Source organism: Gambusia affinis, linkage group LG02 (assembly GCF_019740435.1).
Source record: "Gambusia affinis linkage group LG02, SWU_Gaff_1.0, whole genome shotgun sequence".
Lineage (NCBI taxonomy): Eukaryota > Metazoa > Chordata > Actinopteri > Cyprinodontiformes > Poeciliidae > Gambusia > Gambusia affinis.
The window spans coordinates 24,705,011-24,723,295 of NC_057869.1; the positions used below are offsets into that span (position 1 = coordinate 24,705,011).

The 18,285-nt window shown below is 37.5% G+C and overlaps 1 protein-coding gene across 2 annotated transcripts in view; it reads left to right on the forward strand.

Annotated features, from left to right (window-relative positions):
• LOC122847118 (A disintegrin and metalloproteinase with thrombospondin motifs 7) overlaps nucleotides 1-18,285 on the forward strand; it is a 126,698-nt gene that overhangs the window by 28,453 nt on the left and 79,960 nt on the right. For both annotated transcript variants that reach the window (XM_044144499.1, XM_044144489.1), the window contains exons 6-9: nucleotides 4,507-4,590; nucleotides 6,677-6,801; nucleotides 11,999-12,148; nucleotides 16,993-17,136. In XM_044144499.1, the coding sequence (XP_044000434.1) occupies nucleotides 4,507-4,590; nucleotides 6,677-6,801; nucleotides 11,999-12,148; nucleotides 16,993-17,136 (503 nt within the window). The remainder of the gene's footprint in view (nucleotides 1-4,506; nucleotides 4,591-6,676; nucleotides 6,802-11,998; nucleotides 12,149-16,992; nucleotides 17,137-18,285) is intronic.

An 18,285-nucleotide genomic window follows, 5' to 3' on the forward strand; every position in this document is an offset into this window, starting at 1 on the left:
CCCTTATATGACAGTAGGCTGACAGGAAAGGGGGAGAGAGGGAGGGGAAGACATGCGGCAAATGTCGGCGGGTCCGGGAATCGAACCCGCAACAGCCGTGTTGAGGACTCAAGGCCTCCAAATGTGGGTCGCGCTATCCCCTCCGCCACCACAGCACGCCCGAACACTTCATATTTTTAAAAACTGTAGTGCTGATATAAGAGTTGAGAGAACATCAGGAAGGGGAATTCATTGATGAAACGGAGACGGTTTAACTGACTTAGCAGACAATTTTACACAGAGGAAGCAGGCATTATTCTCTACTTCCTCTCCTGGTTCTTGTTTGAGGTCTTTTAAAGCTTTGAACATTAAAGCACCGCACAATCCTGTTTTGCAATAACAATATAGCAGAGCCTCAAGGGAAGCAAGTTCTTTCTGGTATCTAAACAATAATGTCATCATCTTCCTCCGACACAGTTTGCTCCATTGTCTCATCACTGATGTTTGTCTTTGAGTGTACCAGCAGCGCATCCATATTCTGGAGCCGTGCTGTCCTGTGTGCCCACAGCGGCTAGACCAAATGAGTTTTTCACCAACTTCCTTCATATCATGACCTGATGGTTAATTATTTTAGTCCCTCCAGGATGTTTAGGATCAATATGTTTAATTAAAAGTGGCAGCTGAGGTAAATGACTCTACAAAAATTCTTGGGACACGATGTGGACTTCAAGACCAAAGTGCAAATGGTTTCTGGGCCCAATCAAAACGTGCCCACTGGGTTAAGAGGTACAAACGGCTGTGGGGCCAAACAAATTTCAACCAGTTCAAAATAACCTCCGCTCTGTTATAAAACTCAACGTATAAACAATAGAAACAGTGACAGGTGGACATGGATTGAAAATAGCCTACATGCACATTTATTGTTACCGACTCGAGTGGGATAACTGTGATGCTTGGAGCCGCATTTTGATTAACTTCTTCATTTATGTCCAGACTGTCTCGAGCTGCAGATTCAACAACTTAATGTACGCTTCCTGAATAACTGACCACACTCCTCTTTTATATTAAAATGCCGGTATAGGTTGCACCACATCAACGTCTCTCTTTTGCACCTCGGATTGAATCTGTTGCAGTTTTTAGCAGGCACAAATGAAATTCAACTTTGCTTTTTAAACTCTTATTTCCACCATTAAAGTGTAAAACCAATTTCTTCAACTGAAATGTGCTTCTTGCATTTGTTGTGCTGAACATGAAGAAACAATACGACTCTGCATGTTTATGATCTTCAGCAATGTTGGGGGACTTTAAAACATATGTTTTATTACTTTTTGTTTTCTGTATTTGTTTGATATTGGGCAAACTATTCTGCAGCGTTGATTATGGAGTGTGGACAAAAATGTCACGGTCATGACAGATCACCAGGTTTAGCATACCCTCAACTGAAATTGCAGCTCTTTGTACTGTGGTGTCTCTGAAATTGAGCTATTTGGATGAAATGTATCTAAAAACACTTGAAGACAAATTTATAGTGTTATATAGTCTGAAGGGCAGCTAGATGTCTTCTATAAAGGTGAATCTGAATACAGACTTTATTACAGTCCGCATACATACATTTTGAGAATTTTCTCCTGGGTTTTGTGAATGATTTTATTTGTATTCTTTTATCAACCTGTGGCAGGTAAGTTGCTTTGAATGTGAAACAAGTTTCCTGTCAGCTGCTAGACTACCGGCAGTAGAGTTTCACCTTCAGGGGATGTAAATGCTCCTGACCAAGTCGTCTTTAGTCATAGAGCACATAACTCCAGTTTTAAAGTCTCTCCACTGGCTCCCTGTGGCTCAAAGAATAGACTTTAAAATACTGTTGTTAGTTTATAAATCACTGAATGGTTTAGCACCACAATACATTAAAGATTTGCTGTTGTTGTATCAACCTTCCAGACCTCTCAGGTCTTCTGGTTCTGGTTCTGCTCTGCATCCCCAGAACCAGAACCAAACAAGGAGAAGCGGCATTTAGCATCTATGCACCACAAATCTGGAACAAACTTCCAGAAAACTGTAAGACATCTGAAACACTGACTTTCTTTAAATCTCGACTAAAAAACCCACTTGTTTAGGATTGTATTTGAAACGTAATCAATTACGAATTTAATGATGGCACTTGACTTAATGTTGTTTTGATTGTTGATTCTTTGTGGCATGACTTTGTGTTTTTGTGTTTGTTATGATGTAAAGCACTTTGAAATGCCTTGCTGCTTAAATGTGTTATAGAAATAAAATTTGATTGATTGATTTATTAAAATCGGTTATTTTAAAAAGTTCTAGAACATTTATGTTTCAAGAGAGACATAGGTCTCCTCACAATTTTATATTTTAAGTGGTTTTAATTGGGAGGGGAAAAAAGCACAATCCTGCACATTTGTGGTGTTTGTTTGGAAAAGTTTGCATAGGCTTTAGGAGTATGATTCCTCTTTAGATAGAACATGATCAATTGTTCTCTTTTATAAAAATGTCAGTCCAGCCCCGGTGTGTAATTCTGCAGATGTTGTCTCAGTTCTCCATGTGTCACTAGATACGTACGACAAAATGTATCTAAACATTCCTGCATAGTCAAGGGAGTTTCTGGGCTTTCATTTATCTTTTTTATGTAAACTGACTTAGATTGGGCCAGAAAAAAAAACCCTAAGAATTTGTGAAAGTTTTCATATCTCCGTGGCACATTTAGCTTGTTTTTGTGAAAGAAAATCTAAGCTAATATAGTTTAGCATGTCAACTTTTTCCACGACAAAGCTTAAAAAGCTTCTTGCTTTTATTGCAGTACTGAACTTACTTTTAATCCAAACCTGTCATCTAATGTAATTTATGTTGCAGTAACGCATGTAATATTAAAAACAAGAGTCCTTAAGAATTTGGTGGTTTTGTGATGAGGGTTCAGCAGCTTTCCTGCTGCCGTCTGAGCATTGATGATGCTGAGGCTCACATTTTTATCGCCCATCTCTAAGCATTTAATTCATCTCCTTTCCTCTCTGAATAGCCTCAATTTACCTCCTGCAGCCTCTGAAGCAGCTTTCTAACCACAGCCTTCCTCAAACCGAGACATGTCGCAGTCGACGCTGTAGGTTGAGCAGGTGTTGTACTGTTTTCGACAGCACTTTGTTCCCAATGCCTTAAAGTAGAAAATGCCAAACATCTGAGCACATCATCTCATTCTGAAATCAAGTATTCCTTTTAGCATTCAAGATTTCATAGCTTTCATCTCATCGTGCTCCAGCCTCAGAGCTGGAGGTAACAGATATGAACTGACTGAAAGGTTAATTATGTAACAAGCTATGTTGACGTGATCCGACAGTGAAAGGTATGAGGACTTGGTGTATCAATATTTAGGGGAGGGAAAAAAAACAAATCAATGTGCATCATGCCAAACCTCTCCTGCTTGTCCTTTTAATTTCCCAAAGAAATTGAATCCTCTGAATAATTCAGATAGTTTTATTAAGTATATGATGGATAAAAACAGAGAGAATGAGATTAGAATACATATAGAGTGAACTGGATGCCGTAGGAAGGCAGCACGTTTCTGTGGTGTTATCCACTGACTGGCTTTGGAAGGACAAAGTTGCAGCGTTTAGTTTCTGGGTCCATATCCTGGCCTGGTGTGACTCTGAATGGAGTTTGCATATTCTCCCCCATTCATGTGTGTGTTTTCTGCAGGTAATCAGTCTTACTCCCACAGTAAAAAAAAAAACAAAAAAAAAACACGACAACTTGAGATTACGTAATTAGTCACTTTAAATTGAGTGTATATGTGTGCATGTCTTTATTTTTCATCCTGTGAACTGTGATGGACTGGCGACTTGTGCAGGGTTTACACTGGCTCATTATGTTAACTTTGAAAGTTAGATGTGAAATAATTGAGATATTATTCTGTTCTACTTCTAAAAAATGCCAGTCTTTTATCCACTGTGCCAGGATGGGGGTACGAAACTGATTAATTTTAAGAAATTTGGGATAGGCTTGTTTTTGAAATGCTTGTTTTTAAAAACCTGTCTGAAATGAATAAATCAAATCAAGGTTGTAAAACAACAAAGTATAGAAAAAGTGACGTGCTGTCAGTATTTTATGGTTGCACTGTATGTAGCAAAACAGGTTACACTTTATATGCAGTAAACACATTCGTACATGCAGCGTGTTTTACGTGTTCTGCTGATCAGCAGGAAGCATAGCAGCATGAAGCTTACTTTGTCTTTCATTTTTCTTTGTAGATCTTCTCCTCCTTTCTGTCTCTCTCTCTCTCTCTCTCTCTCTCTCTCTCTCTCTCTGTGACATGCCAAAGGCATATATGGGTGTGTGTGCGTGTGTGTGTGTGTGTGTGTGTGTGCGTGTGTGTGTGGGTGTGTCCTTGGGGTTTAATTTGAGGAAGAATGCATGTGACCTTCTGTAGGATAAACCGAGTTTTGATGGTTGGATATCACTGCAAGTGTCGTAGTAGAAAGAAATCATGTGGTTCTTTTTTTTTTCCGTCTTCGTTTTTAGGTGGCAGGTCTCTTCAGAGATGCGAGTATTGGGAATGCAGTCAACGTTGTTGTTGTTCGTCTCATCCTTCTGGAGCAGGATGAGGTAAGCCCTGGTTGTGCTTTGATGAGAGGATGGTAAGATTGCACAAGGTTAAACTTATTTTGACAAGGCAACACTGATTGCAGTGTGAAATGGTTAATTAAAAATAATCACTGCAGGTCACAGCGTGGATTTCAGAGCCTTCGAGTTAAATTTAGTTTATTTGATAACCTCGTGGCCTTGCTTGTTTAAAAAGCCAGCATAGAAAACATAGGACTGCCCCATTTGACTGTTCCTTAAATTCCTAACCTATTTTTAATGTTTAAGATTATTGAAAACATAAATTTGTTTTTGTTTTTTTATCTCTTTGCATAGACATGAATATGCAGGTTTGTGAAAAAGTATTTGCCTCCTCACAGGGTTTGTTGTTTTATTTTTTTGTCAAACCGACATGTTTTTGATCTTCAGTTATTAATATATCAGACAGAGAACTTTTGTGAATACATGTTTGTTCTCATGTTTGTTCTCTTTGTACTGTGGCAGTTTACACCTGATGTAACCAGACCCAAAAGTTTATTTTTTTTTATCTCATAACTCCACAGAAAATCTTTCCTGGAGTCTTGGAAAAAACAAAAGCCCAGTTCAAATTTTCCAAGAAACATTTTGTTGACTTTCGTCATCAGAATTTTCTGGTATGGATCCCTTTATGGCGCAATAACTTTGATAGCATTGACTTATCAACATTCATCTTTACTGAAGATTAATGTTTTGACATCTAAAGTCCTGGCGAGCTTTAGATGATGGTCTGGTTTGGATGCTTTACCTCGTATTAGGGTGAGGAAAGCGTCACAGCTTTTCCATGTTTTTTTTTTTTTTAGTTTATTATCATTTTAAAATTTATGGATAAGCTTCCCACTAGTTTAAGTCACGTCGTGCTGTCAGATACATTTTCTCCAAATTAATTCTTCACTATACATGTCTGCACAAAACCAGGCCACCATGAAACACTAAATACACATGCCTAAATAAATCACGAAATCTTTGGAAAAGGGAAATTGTTTTAGTTATTAAAATCTAAAACGTTAAATACGCTGCTGTTTAGATTTTCTGCAAACATGTTGATACATTTCAAATGTTTATTTCTAATAACTGTGATGATTCCGCCTCACAACCAATAAAACCCCAATTTCAGATTCGCAGAGAATTTGAATATTTTACGCCTTTATGTATAATATATTTTTAAAAAAAATTTATAAAAATGGATCATTTAAATATGTTGGCCCACAAAAAGTTATGCATTTTTACTGTGCGGTCTAGACATTCAGTGCCTGCTTCAGGCTGCTTTTGACTCGTTTTGATTTATTTTAATATTATGAGGTGCACTTGTGGATTTATCATTTTCACTTGATTAAACTACATACCTAACTAAAGTACAAAATAAATGCATATCTTAACTTTTGCGGTGTGGTTTTGCCTCCCGCATATCACTAATAAATATTTCTAATTGGCTGCAGCTGCACATAAATGTCCTCATCTGAGAGATGCATTTATCTCATCTAATCCCATCTGATGCAGTAGATCCATCTTCCCTTCAACTTTCTTTCTTTTTTTTTTTTTTTCTTTTACAGTGTTCTCATAGAAGTGTGAGATATTACGACCATTTTAATGTGTCTGACGAGGAACATAAACCTGTTTGAGCTTCAATTTATTTGCGACTGTCTGATGCCATGAGAAAGAAATAATTTAATGAAAAATGTATGCACAACAAGCATCTGCACGGAGGTGTTAATTAGAGTGAGTCTGTGCCTCAGACGTTCGAGAGTTTATAGTGTCAATTAAAATGACGTGGATAAACATTTTTCCTTCGCAGATAAAGTTAATTGTATGCCGCTGCTTAATTTGACTGAATTAACCATGACTATCTCTTCTAGTAGTATGTTTAAGTTTAGTCATTTAATCTTTCTATGCTGTTTGGAGCATTTAACACTCAAACATCAGTAGTTGCCATGATGCGTAATTACAAAAGGTTTCTGTTAAAGTATCAGATTGCTGTAGTTTAGTTGAACTTGAATCGTTTTAGGAATATTTACATTTTGTTCTCTTCTTTTTCTTTTTCTTTTCTGTTGTACTTATGATGGATGCCTAAAAGGATGACCTAAAGATTACACACCATGCCGACAACAGCTTGAACAGCTTCTGTAAGTGGCAGAAGAAACTCAACATGAAAGGAGACGAACACCCGCTGCACCATGACGTAGCTGTTCTGCTCACCAGGTAATTCCCAGAGAACTCATTCTCTCTAAAATATATTGTAAATCACAAGGCGAAACCATGTCTTGCATATGTTTTTTTTGCTGGCTTTGCTTTAGTATGTCTGCAGTCATGAAAGCAGTGAACTTTGCTTTACCTTCTGATGGGCGTCATACATAAAACAACACACAATATAAGGAGATACTTGAGGTCAGCCGCCGGGTGTGTTGTGCTAACTTTGGAGGAAAGATTTTGACCATAACTTCACTGTCGGTTTGAGTGTTGCTGCAGGTTGTAATAAGGCTTTGCAGAGAAGTGTGTCTTTTGTAGCATCAACAGAAAATATGCCCATAACTGTACTTCTAGAGATGAACCAGGTTGCAAAAACCATTCATTCCCTTTGAAATGTTTCCACATTTAGTCACATTAAAACCCCAAACTTCAATGTGTTTTTGGTGATTTGTATCTGATAGACCAACACAAAGTAGTTATGGATTTTGAAAGGTAGTGATGAAAAGTATTTTTTTTAAATTATTATTATTTTTTTTTATAACAAAAACAAGGATGTGGATTTGTTTTCAGCCCTCCTTATTCCAAAATATAGAAAAAGGAATGATTTTGTTATTGAACACCCGTGTCAGACTGAACAGCTTCTTATATTGACCTTTTGTCAAGAGATTTTATTCAGCTCATTCATGGATAAAATCAGTTTCATGTCATCCTATGTAGGACAGCGGGGAGCCTGGCATGCCTCGTGATCTTTAGGGAGTTCTTTATGCTTAATTATGGCTGATCTGTAATGTGATATTATTGTGGGAGTGTGTCAGCGGTCATTTTGCCCGGCCAACTTCAGACATTTGCCACGGTCCCAGTCTGCCCTAAATAATTAATGGCTGAGAAAACAGCAATCAGATCTGGGTTGTCCCAGTTAATAAAGTGTTTAAGAGTAACTTTTATTCTCGCCTTCGAGCGGACACAAGTAAAACACTGCTATGTACATATATGTTGAATACATGACTTTAAAAGATACTCTTCTTGACGCCTTTCGGTTAATAGACCCAACTCATTAGTGTTGCACTCACTGGATTTCTTGAATTTTTTGCTGCATTCCTTTAATTGCAGAGATGCAGAGAGAACACAGATGCCCTTCTCCCTCCCTCTCTCGTTCCACAATGCATTCTGCACATATTTGAGGTTGACTAAATTATAAAGTGTTGTTTTCAGTGATCTGAATTAGTCTTAGATCTGACTAATTTGCCTTCAGCTCTATAAACCTGATTTAATGCATAAAAGCATCTTTCAGACTTTGCCTGGGGTGACAGATATTCACTTTTCAAGGCCAATGTGATGTTGAGGTTTTTCATTATTAATTCCAAGGTTAGCAAAAACTTAAAAGCATAGGATTACCAATAAAGGCTGAACATGTAGGGAATTATTTCATTTCATTATTTCATATGGAACATCTCTATGAACCGAGAAATAAACGTTTTCATAAAATAAAATTTGTCAAGCCTTGTGGTAAAATATAAAACAGACATTCATCACAAAAGTTAAAATCTGAGTTATACTTTGTGGCAGTTCGTTGGCAGAAACAAAAGCTCATCTCTTAAAATCAAATTAATTATTGTTTATAAAACATAAGCTCTTTTGAAATACTGTTTATCTGCCTAGGCACGAGAAATTTACACTTGGTACATTTTGCAAAAGTAAAAATCAGATGTTTACTTCATCTATTAGCAACAGATTAACAACAAATATTGTTGCTCAAAAAACGTAAGATTTATTCTGCTTTTTTGAAATAATACTTATCTTACGCCGGGGTTACTACTTAAGAATTGTGCAGTTGGTGAATTTTGCAGAAAAGTAAAAAAAAACATATATGTATATATATATGTATATATATATATATATATATATATATATATATGGTTATAAAACATATATACTTGTCTGTAGTAAGTGCTCTGCCAAGGTGGCGTCTCTCTAGTTCTAACTGAAAGCTCTGCCTTCCTCTGTAGGAACTGAGTGATTTAGCGTCTCTGTAGTTTTCTACATCTCTGCCCTCCGTTTAGAGCCGTTTTATGTAATATCTTATGTCTTGATATGATCCTTCAAAAGCTGAGATGAAAAATTGTGCATTACGCATACGACATCTCTTGAAGTAGAGCAATAATTTGGCGTTAAAATGAAACATGGGTATAAATATGAACAACTAACGTTTGTCATTAAGGCTGACTTCAAAAGTTAAATCATTTGTCTGAGACTACAGGGATGCATCTTCTGCTCAGATGAATTTCTTCTTAGGTTTTCCGCTCTCCTTGACTATTTTTTACCTGTCACTATGCAAACTCAAAGAAATTGCATGCGAGCAATACTCACATTATGGTTGAGATGAGTCTTTTTTTCACACATCTCTTTTCAGGGGTCACTGCCCAAACCAAAGGAAAGTGAAAAATGTGTCTCTGCCTGACTTATAGAAACAGCATCCTCATTAACGTTTCAAAGAACAGAGTGTTTCTGCTGGATGGTTATCTAAGATGTTGCCACTGAGATTTCCACAGTAATTAGATTCTGTATTGACTACTGCAGAACATACGGAGTAGAAAGTCAGCCTTGCAAATTAGCAACCATAACAAAGGTTAAGTGTCTCTTATAGACTTTAGAGATTATAAACATACAGGAAAGAAATTCTGTAAAACCCTGTTTAACCTAACAATTTTCCTTTCAACAACTATCTCTGAATGCAACTCAGAGATGAGTAGAAATAAATTTGTTTAGATTATTTCTTTAGGTTTTACTGATGCCTTCAGCGGTTCTTTCCTCTGGGGAAGCATAAAAATATGATCTCAAATTAGCTTGCAAAGTTTGTAGTGGATTATCTGTCATTCACTAAGACATCTGGTCAAAATATGCACATTCAAGCTCAAATGTACAATATTTATACCATAACTCAGGACAATCCATTTGTAAATTACAGAGATTTAACACAATTTTGGCGGCCATTAACAAGCTTCTGTCATTTTTGACTTCTGAATATTTAAGCACCCCTCTTTTAAGTATTGTTTTCTGCCTTTAACGATTTTTTAACGCAGTTCATTCATTTTCAGTTGTATTAAATTTGGGATCTCCTTGTACTCATGCAGTGTCTCTTGTTTTAACCCTCTTGTCATTTATTTGGGGTTAATTTTAAGGTGTTAAAATATTTTCACGTTCCAGTTACTTTTAACAAACACCTTGTCAACCAACTGTTTTACAATTGGTTGAGTATTTTCCAGTTTGGTTTGGTCTCCCCTCGTCTCATCCAAGCATTTTTCTTGTCATTGTGGGAAAATTGCTCATCTCAGCTCTTGGGCACTTGGGCATTTTGAAGCAGACTGAATGTGTGGTTTTTGAGGCAATGGACTTCTCACGTAGTTCTCTAGAATCGTCTTTGTCCATGCTGGTGGTGAACTCTCTTTACAGTGGATGGCGTCTGCTGTTCCAGAAGTTACGGATTCAGCTTTGATCATTCCTGGATTGCTTGAACATCCCAACCAATTCTCTTCAACCAGCAGTAACAGTTCAGGTCAAATTGCTGAAACTTTGAGACAGTCAAACGGGGCTGTGATCCCAAACACAAATCTAAATTTTGGATCCCATGTTGTATATTCTAGAACGGGCTTCCAAAAAGTCAAACTATGTTAAGCTTTGAGATGTTTCAAAGCCAGATCTGTGCCAGGAGCCGACCAATCTGTCCGCCCAGAATTATTTAAAAAGCTTCCTGATGAAACAACGTATGGAGTAAAAGTTACCCGGATGTTAGAGGAGGCGTACGGCCAGTCAATTAAAGCAAATTTGAATTGCTTGGTAGCTGAAATTTGCTATAAAAATAAACTTGAGTTGAACTTGGCAAGACATATTCAGTAAATAAAAATGTGCTTTCCAATGAGGTTTGTTTGTTAAATTAAAAGTCAAAATAGTAACCTTGGAGCAGGTATTAAATCTTCTATTAAGACCACATTTTTGTACTTAAAATGTTTTTTTGTTTTTTTTGTATGACTGCCATTCTGTTAAATGTCAGATTTTCATTACCTGCAAATTAACAGAAACGCTTGAAAACATCAGTCTGTGTAATTTACTTTGTGCCTCACTTAGTTAATTGACCTATTGAAATAACTTAACTTTTCAGTAATATTCAAATATATTGAATATGACTTCACAAAGTTGAGCCTTTTTTGAATAAATATGCCCTTGTGTGAATTGGAGAAAATCAAGAAAAATTCAAAATTGTGCACCCAAATTTGTCTTTAAAAATTTAAGTTGTATATTTATTACACCTTTCAACAAAGTCTTTAATCACATTGCAAAGCCCCAAATTAATGATTTTTGTGTCCGTAGCGACTAAATGTAAACTTCTGAGCAGTGACAAAAACTCTGTAGTGACTCAGCCTCTTGCTCTAGCTGAAGGTGTTCAAAATTGCAAGTTACAACCAGGTTCAACCTTGATATTAAAATGTCCAAATCCAGCTGGATTAATTTTACACCTATGCAAATGGCCTTGCTACTGATGTCACAAGAGAAAACAATTACAAAGTCAGAAACGGCATGACAAAAGTGGCTCACCAGCTTACTCTGGGGCTCTGCATTGAAAACAGAATTTAGTTGGATTGAAGACAAAATTATGAGCCAATGTCTTAGAGAAACAAAGCAACAAGAAAATTGGCACCCAACTGGAGAGGATGCCAATTACTGGATTTTTAACTCAAAGGTAGCAAACCTATTGAATGAGAAAGTTGGGGAATTTTGTAGAAAGATCAAAGTTTAGCGAAAAATAAATGAGATCTTACCTTTCTGAGTCCTTTCCTCTTGATGTCGTCCTTTCATCTCCCTCTTCAGCTCTAAGATAATGTCGTTCGTGCTTAACTTTTCTCCCGCCCCCGCCCGATGTTCACATCACCCGAGATGCCACCTCTGTCCTCGCTCACTTCCAGGTCAATGCGTTAAATCTCTCGACGCCGTGTTCTGCCCTGACTGAGTCACCTTTTCTGCATGCTGAAAAAAATTTTTTTGGCAACAGCAGCATTCATTTCTTTCCGTTTTAAATTGACATATTATGTTGTTTTCTATCTGGACGCTGAATGAAATAAAAATATCACTTAGCATGTAATCGCTGAATGAATAAATCGGCTCAGCTGGCGGGTGAAGAGGCGGATGACTAACCCTCGCTCTCTGCTTCTCAAAGGAAGGACATATGTGCAGCCATCAACATGCCATGTGAGACTCTGGGACTGTCTCATGTGGGGGGAATGTGTCAGCCTCATCGCAGCTGCAGCATTAGCGAAGACACGGGCCTCCCCATGGCCTTCACTGTGGCACACGAGCTGGGACACAAGTAAGGCTTTTGTTGTGCACTATCATTCTTGCAATAAGCAATTTTCTTTGTGGAGTAACTCAGTCTACATTTAAGTGACTATTTGTCTAAATGATTTCGTCTAAGAATTGCTTTCACCTGCCTTTTTGCTTTTCCTGTGGCGTTTACTTTTCTTGTTCCGCCACAAATGGGCATTCAGCTATTCAGAGAACGAAGCCTGGTTTTATTTGCAGAGTGCGGTTACTCAGGGGGCTTGTAATTTTGCTTCGTCCACATTCCTAATGATGATGTTGATGGGATTTATTTTATTTTATTTTTTTCTCCATTTCCACATGAACTTGCTGTTGCACCAAATTTTCTCAATGTTCTCTTAAATGAAGCCATTACCATTGAGGGTTTGGTTATTTCATTTGCATGTATTCCACTTTATTTCACTGAGTGTTTTCCTTCTTGGTTCATTAGATTTTATGACATTAATTCAGATTGGGTCTCTTTTCTTTTTTTACTCCTGAAGTGACTAAAAACAGATTTTAGCTTTAAAAAAAAACATCCAATCCTCCACTTACAGGAGAAACAACCCAATGACAACAGCAGTGCTCTAAAAACTTCAACATTGTTTGCATGAAAGTTTTTCATTTTATGAATCATTCAGTTTCATTCAATTATGCAGTGGGTATGCGCAAACTGGTAATAAAGTATGAATTAGGAACCAATTATCTACTCAAATGAATATTGATTTAAACAAATTTAATTTGTTATATGAAACCTTAATTAAATAAAACGTTGGCTGCACTTCATGAGTCTGTCTTTTTGCATCGTGACCTTCAGTCACTCAAACAGGACTTTAGTTGTGCAAAGGTCCTGCTGTGGTTGGATTGCCACTATAAACTTTACTCAAAGTCACCTTCAGCACTTTACCCTTGATTATATGTTAAGAAGAAGCTTTTTTTTTCCCCGCTCCAACTGCACGGTTGGTTCTGCGTGAATCTTTGGGGTGTTTGTCAAACGTGTTACCAAGTCTTGAATTGACAGAAGCCAATTGTGAATGCTGGGCCTTTCTAAAAAGGGAAAATGTATTCATTAATTCTCCAGTGGGCTCACAGTCAAAAACTGTTATTCAGAGGTTGAAAGTGTGACAGTACAAGAAGCTTTCTTGCAAAGAAAAAGGTAAACACACTGAGCTACGATCGGTTCGGCTTGGATTCTCATTTCCCCTTTGGGTTGTCTATGGTTACTAAAAACATTATGACACCTGCTGCCTGTTGTTGTGTGCAAAAAGCTTTTTGTTTTACTATCTGATTGGTTCACTGCATAAGTGGAAGGTTGATGAGGTAGCTGCCAACTGTGTTTATATGCAAAATGTTTATTACCTCGCCTCAAACTAAAAATATCAAGAAAAAAACAAATCTCGATTCTGACAGAATATAAATGCTTTATTAAAATATCCTTCATGAATCCCTAATAAAGACGTCTGAAAAGGTCGAAAAAAGTAAATCTTTTTGAGTGTTCGTTTTACAGGGCTGTATATATATATGTGTGTGTGTGTGTGCGTGTGTGTGCCCTTATGGGATTCTTATGGTAGATGGTTTTAAATGGAAATACTTTTGTTTCCTTATATCAGTGTTTTCAATTTCATTGATCTTACTTGAAACATATAGAATTATTTCCCCGAAGCAAAGAAAAATTCAACCCACTACTTATTGTAACAATGTTATCAGCATAATATTTTATGTTTATTTTTACATAGACTCATCATGACTTGACTTTTCAACACTAGAAGAGTTAATCTGCTGTTAGTTGAATGCTTTGTCAGGCTCTCTGCTGCTGTAGCCAGCCTGGATTCTGCAGTTGTACAGATATTCTGCTCTCAACTTGCCAGCATTTAAAACGGCATTATACTAATTAAGAGTGTTTGTAGTGTTTTGTGTTTTTAGCAAGAAGAAAGATTTCCCAACGTCTGAAAATGTCTTTATTGAGAGCAAGAGAAAAGTGTAATAACTGTCTTTTAGCCAGGTGACTAGCCATGCTCAGCAACAGGTGGTGGGAGAAAAATCTAGTCAGACACGTTGTATGGCATCTTGTTTAAAAAAAAAAACAAAACTCTGTGTGTGAAATGTATCCTGAGACATCGGCAGTAATCTTTCATTTTATATCCACAGATGGAATAAAATACGTATATAGTATCAGATGATCCACTATATCGAGATGCAAATCAATTCAGAAATTTGAGAGTAAGCCAATATGTGATTCAATATGTGTGTTGAAACGTGATTTAATATGACAAGACAAGCCAAGTGAATTATACTGTGGATCTCGGTGACCGTAATTAATAAACTTAATTAATCCATTTCCTTTCACAAACTGGATTTGTCAAACTAGCGGACCTTTTGCAAAACCCTGTTTTCGACTGTGTGGAATAAATTAGGCTTATTACACCATTAAAAACCTGGATGTGCCCAACACTCTCAGCAGTGACTGCAGTCCATGTTTGTTACAGCCGCCCTAAACACACTCCATCTCCCTAATTGCAGCTCTGTTCTGGGTTCTGAAAAATGTCCTGTCAACTGCATTGAATAACCACCAAAGTTTTATTTATTGATATTCATTTTCCTGAACCTACACATATTTACCATTAACATTAACAAATGTGAAGAGTGCTTTCATGAGTTATGATGGTGACTCAAAAGACGATGTAATTGCGCTACACTGTCAACTTGTTAACATCTGTTTGCCTCTTGGCTACCCTTCTCCTTTCTTCTTCTGCTTGTCGTATTATGTTTTACAGCTGAAACCCCAGTGAGGCCAGTCTTGTTCATATGTATTTTACATTTATTTTATTATAATTAGGCAATCTGATGGTATTATAAAAACAGACATTTATTTACACTGGAAAGAAAGTCGGATTAAAAAATATAGCTGACATGTCAGCTGTATTCGTGTGTGAAATGAGATGTTTTATTTTCATCAGAGTAGAAAGAAGTGAGAAAAAGCTGTTCTGCCCATTCACTTCAAAATGAATAACCTCCACATTTTACCTGTTACATTACCATCATCTCATTTAACTCGTTGCTTTTTTTTTGAAAACGTGAGCTAAGTAAATTGCTAAAGTGCCAAATGAAAATAGAAATGAGTCTGCAAGTCAGTGTTGCTACCAACAAGACATTTAGGCAGAGGTGCATCTCCTGTAAAGTTGTGGCATGAATATGGCTTTTTAAGCATCATTGTCTGCTATTTAGTTTGTTGTTTTCTATCATTGCAAATCAAAATATTAAGCAGGGGGTATTATGTAACGTTAACTTTCCTTAGCTTTATATCATGTTATAAATAATGTTATCCCCTCATCAAAGACATATCTAGTGTTGCTCTGATTCTTTTAGGAATGTTTAAAGAATCCTTGAACCCATAGGAGCCATTCAGACGTATCAAGCACTGCCTATTTACCCAAAATTTACTTTCTGCCTGACAGAGCACCCTTCCCCTATGCCTCCTCTGCACAGCCTCTCTAGGATTAGCAACAGCAGCGATTGGCAAACACCCAGTGGTGCGAAATCAAAATTCTAAGTTATGATTGATATATACGGAAATCTTAAAACGACTAAAGGTAACATAGGTACTTAATTGTGCTATAAAATGACACTATTTGCCTGGAAAATACATAATGCTACAAACTTTAAGACATTATCTAGCAGTATTTGTGTAAATAAAACCTGTGGAACATGGCAGCACACCCTAAAAGGAAAGTCTTAAAGTTACACTGCATTTAGGGGTCAGTCTTTCAAAAATAACTGCAATGAAACATTGACCTTTTCCACCAGTGAACCTGTGCAGCGCTCGATCTTTCAAAGCTTTTGGCTTTTTAAGTACATTAGAAACTGCCTCAAACTCTTAGTATTGACCTCAGAATCAAGGGCTGTGGCAGCAAAAATGCAGAAAATGAAGTTTGAATAAAGTGAAGCATCTAACAGCAATCAATGTGTTGTGATGATGTCCTTCTCAGCCTTTCTTAGTAGATTCCAACAATCATTAAACACTTTCCTATTCACCTCACAGACGCTTCCTTGCATCTCGGCTCCTTCTTACAACAGTTGTTGCAGTTGGGCCAAGTTTTAAACTGTGACAGATGTTAGTTTAATAGTATGCTTCATTTAAATACTAATAAAACGATTTTGCTCCCTGAATTGGAAACTTTTTGTAGTGTACATGCAGCAGAGCAAGCAGGGAAATTTACCCCGTTTCTCCTCTGTAGAAATTCACTACAAAGGTTTGAATATCAAAGCAAGCTGTGCGCCAGGTGATAAAGCACCTAAATGAAAATAAATTAATCTTGTGAGACTGGTAAGAATTGTTAAAGATTATGAAACATATGCACTAGGCTCAGAGGAGTTGGCTTTTCCGCATATATTTAGAATTTCCTTTCAAGGAGCATCTTCAGAAAAACCATAGATACGCCGGGCTAAACTTAATTCTGAAGGGCGTATTCTTGTTGTTGGCCTTTTATCCTCAAGAAGAGCACAGCGCAGCTGCACCTGTAATGTGACGGCAACCTTGTTTTTCTTGAAAGTCTTTCGATAGAAACGAGCTGCAGCTAACAATGTGAAGAACAAATAGGCTCGTGTATATCACCAGTTTGCACAGACTTTATTTGTTGCAGCGGCTGTCGGAGTCAATACTGCTGCTTCCACAGTAAATGAGTTGAACATTAAACATTAACTTCAAAGCTGCAGAATCCAAACAGTTCGCAGACAGACAGACAGACAGACGTGTCTCCTTTGTTACCAAAAGTAGCTTTATGTTGATGTATGTACTGCATGCCATGCCCACTCACATTAATTTCCCCTTTTGTGGGATTTGCTTTTATGTCGCAGCTTTGGGATTCAGCATGATGGCAACGGTAATGACTGTGAACCCATTGGGAAACGACCTTTCGTCATGTCTCCACAGCTCCTGTACGGCACCTTCCTGCCCCGGTGGTCCCGCTGCAGCCGTCAGTATATCACCCGCTTCCTAGAGTGAGTGCTGCTTGATATGTTTGACCGCACATCTGTCTGAATGTGCAAGGTTTTGTGATTCAAAAAGTTTTTCTCTTCTACCCATGTTAAGTCACACCGGGGTATTTTACGGCCCTTTTCCACTAGAGCAGGGGTAGGGAACTCCAGGCCTCGAGAGCCGGTCTCCTGCAACTTTTAGATGTATCTCAGCTTCAACACACCTGAATCCAACAGCTGAATGACCTCCTCAGTGCAGTCAGGTTCTCCAGAGTCCTGCTAATGACCTCATTATTTGACTCAGTAGGGGCTGGTACCAATGAATAACTCTTGTAATCAATATTGTGCAAAAAAAAAAAAAGAAATCAAAAACAATACAGCGTTTCAAACATTATCTCAGCTTTGATGGAATAGCATGATGGGTTGCTTTTACGTCTTCCTCCAGCAGCTCTTTCAGAGTTTCTTCACCTTGTCATATAAATTCATCTCACTCTCTCCCTAACATTAAGTCACACCAATCCTCTACATATCCAGCAATACTTCATCCTTTAACCTTCTGTGTAGTCCTGCACTTTCCTTCTTCAGCATGTCTTCAATAACTCCAGTCTCTCCAAATTATCTCCCCACGGCTCAGCCTGTCCCGTGTATCCAACTCATTCACTTCTCAACTTGTCTATTTAGGGAAACGCCTCAAAACATTTCTTGATATCTACTCTGCCTCTCGTATTTTTCTTACACTTGCAATCTCCAACAGCTCACATCATGGCACATCTCACATCTAACTTTCACTTTCACCGTTGAAACTATCCATCTTCATCTGAGATTGTTGATATCTGGTGCTTGAACTCTTCTTCCTTCAATATTTCACCTCCCTTTTATCTCCTATGTTCCACTTGCCCCACTTCAATTAGTGGGTAAAATAAGTATTAAACCTCTCAGCATTTTTCTCACTACCTCTTTTCTAATATTTCACGTCAGATGTCTGTAACAACCCAAGTAATTCTATCGCTTTAAGATATAACATGTATAATTAGTCCAAATGTGACATGTGAAATAAAGTGGAGTAGTACTGGAAGAAAGCTTGAGCAAACAAAAAGAGTTGAAACCAGCCTGAGAGCCGTTTTTATGAACTTTTGACCGTTTCATTAAGTCCCATTGGAGCCATAATGCAGA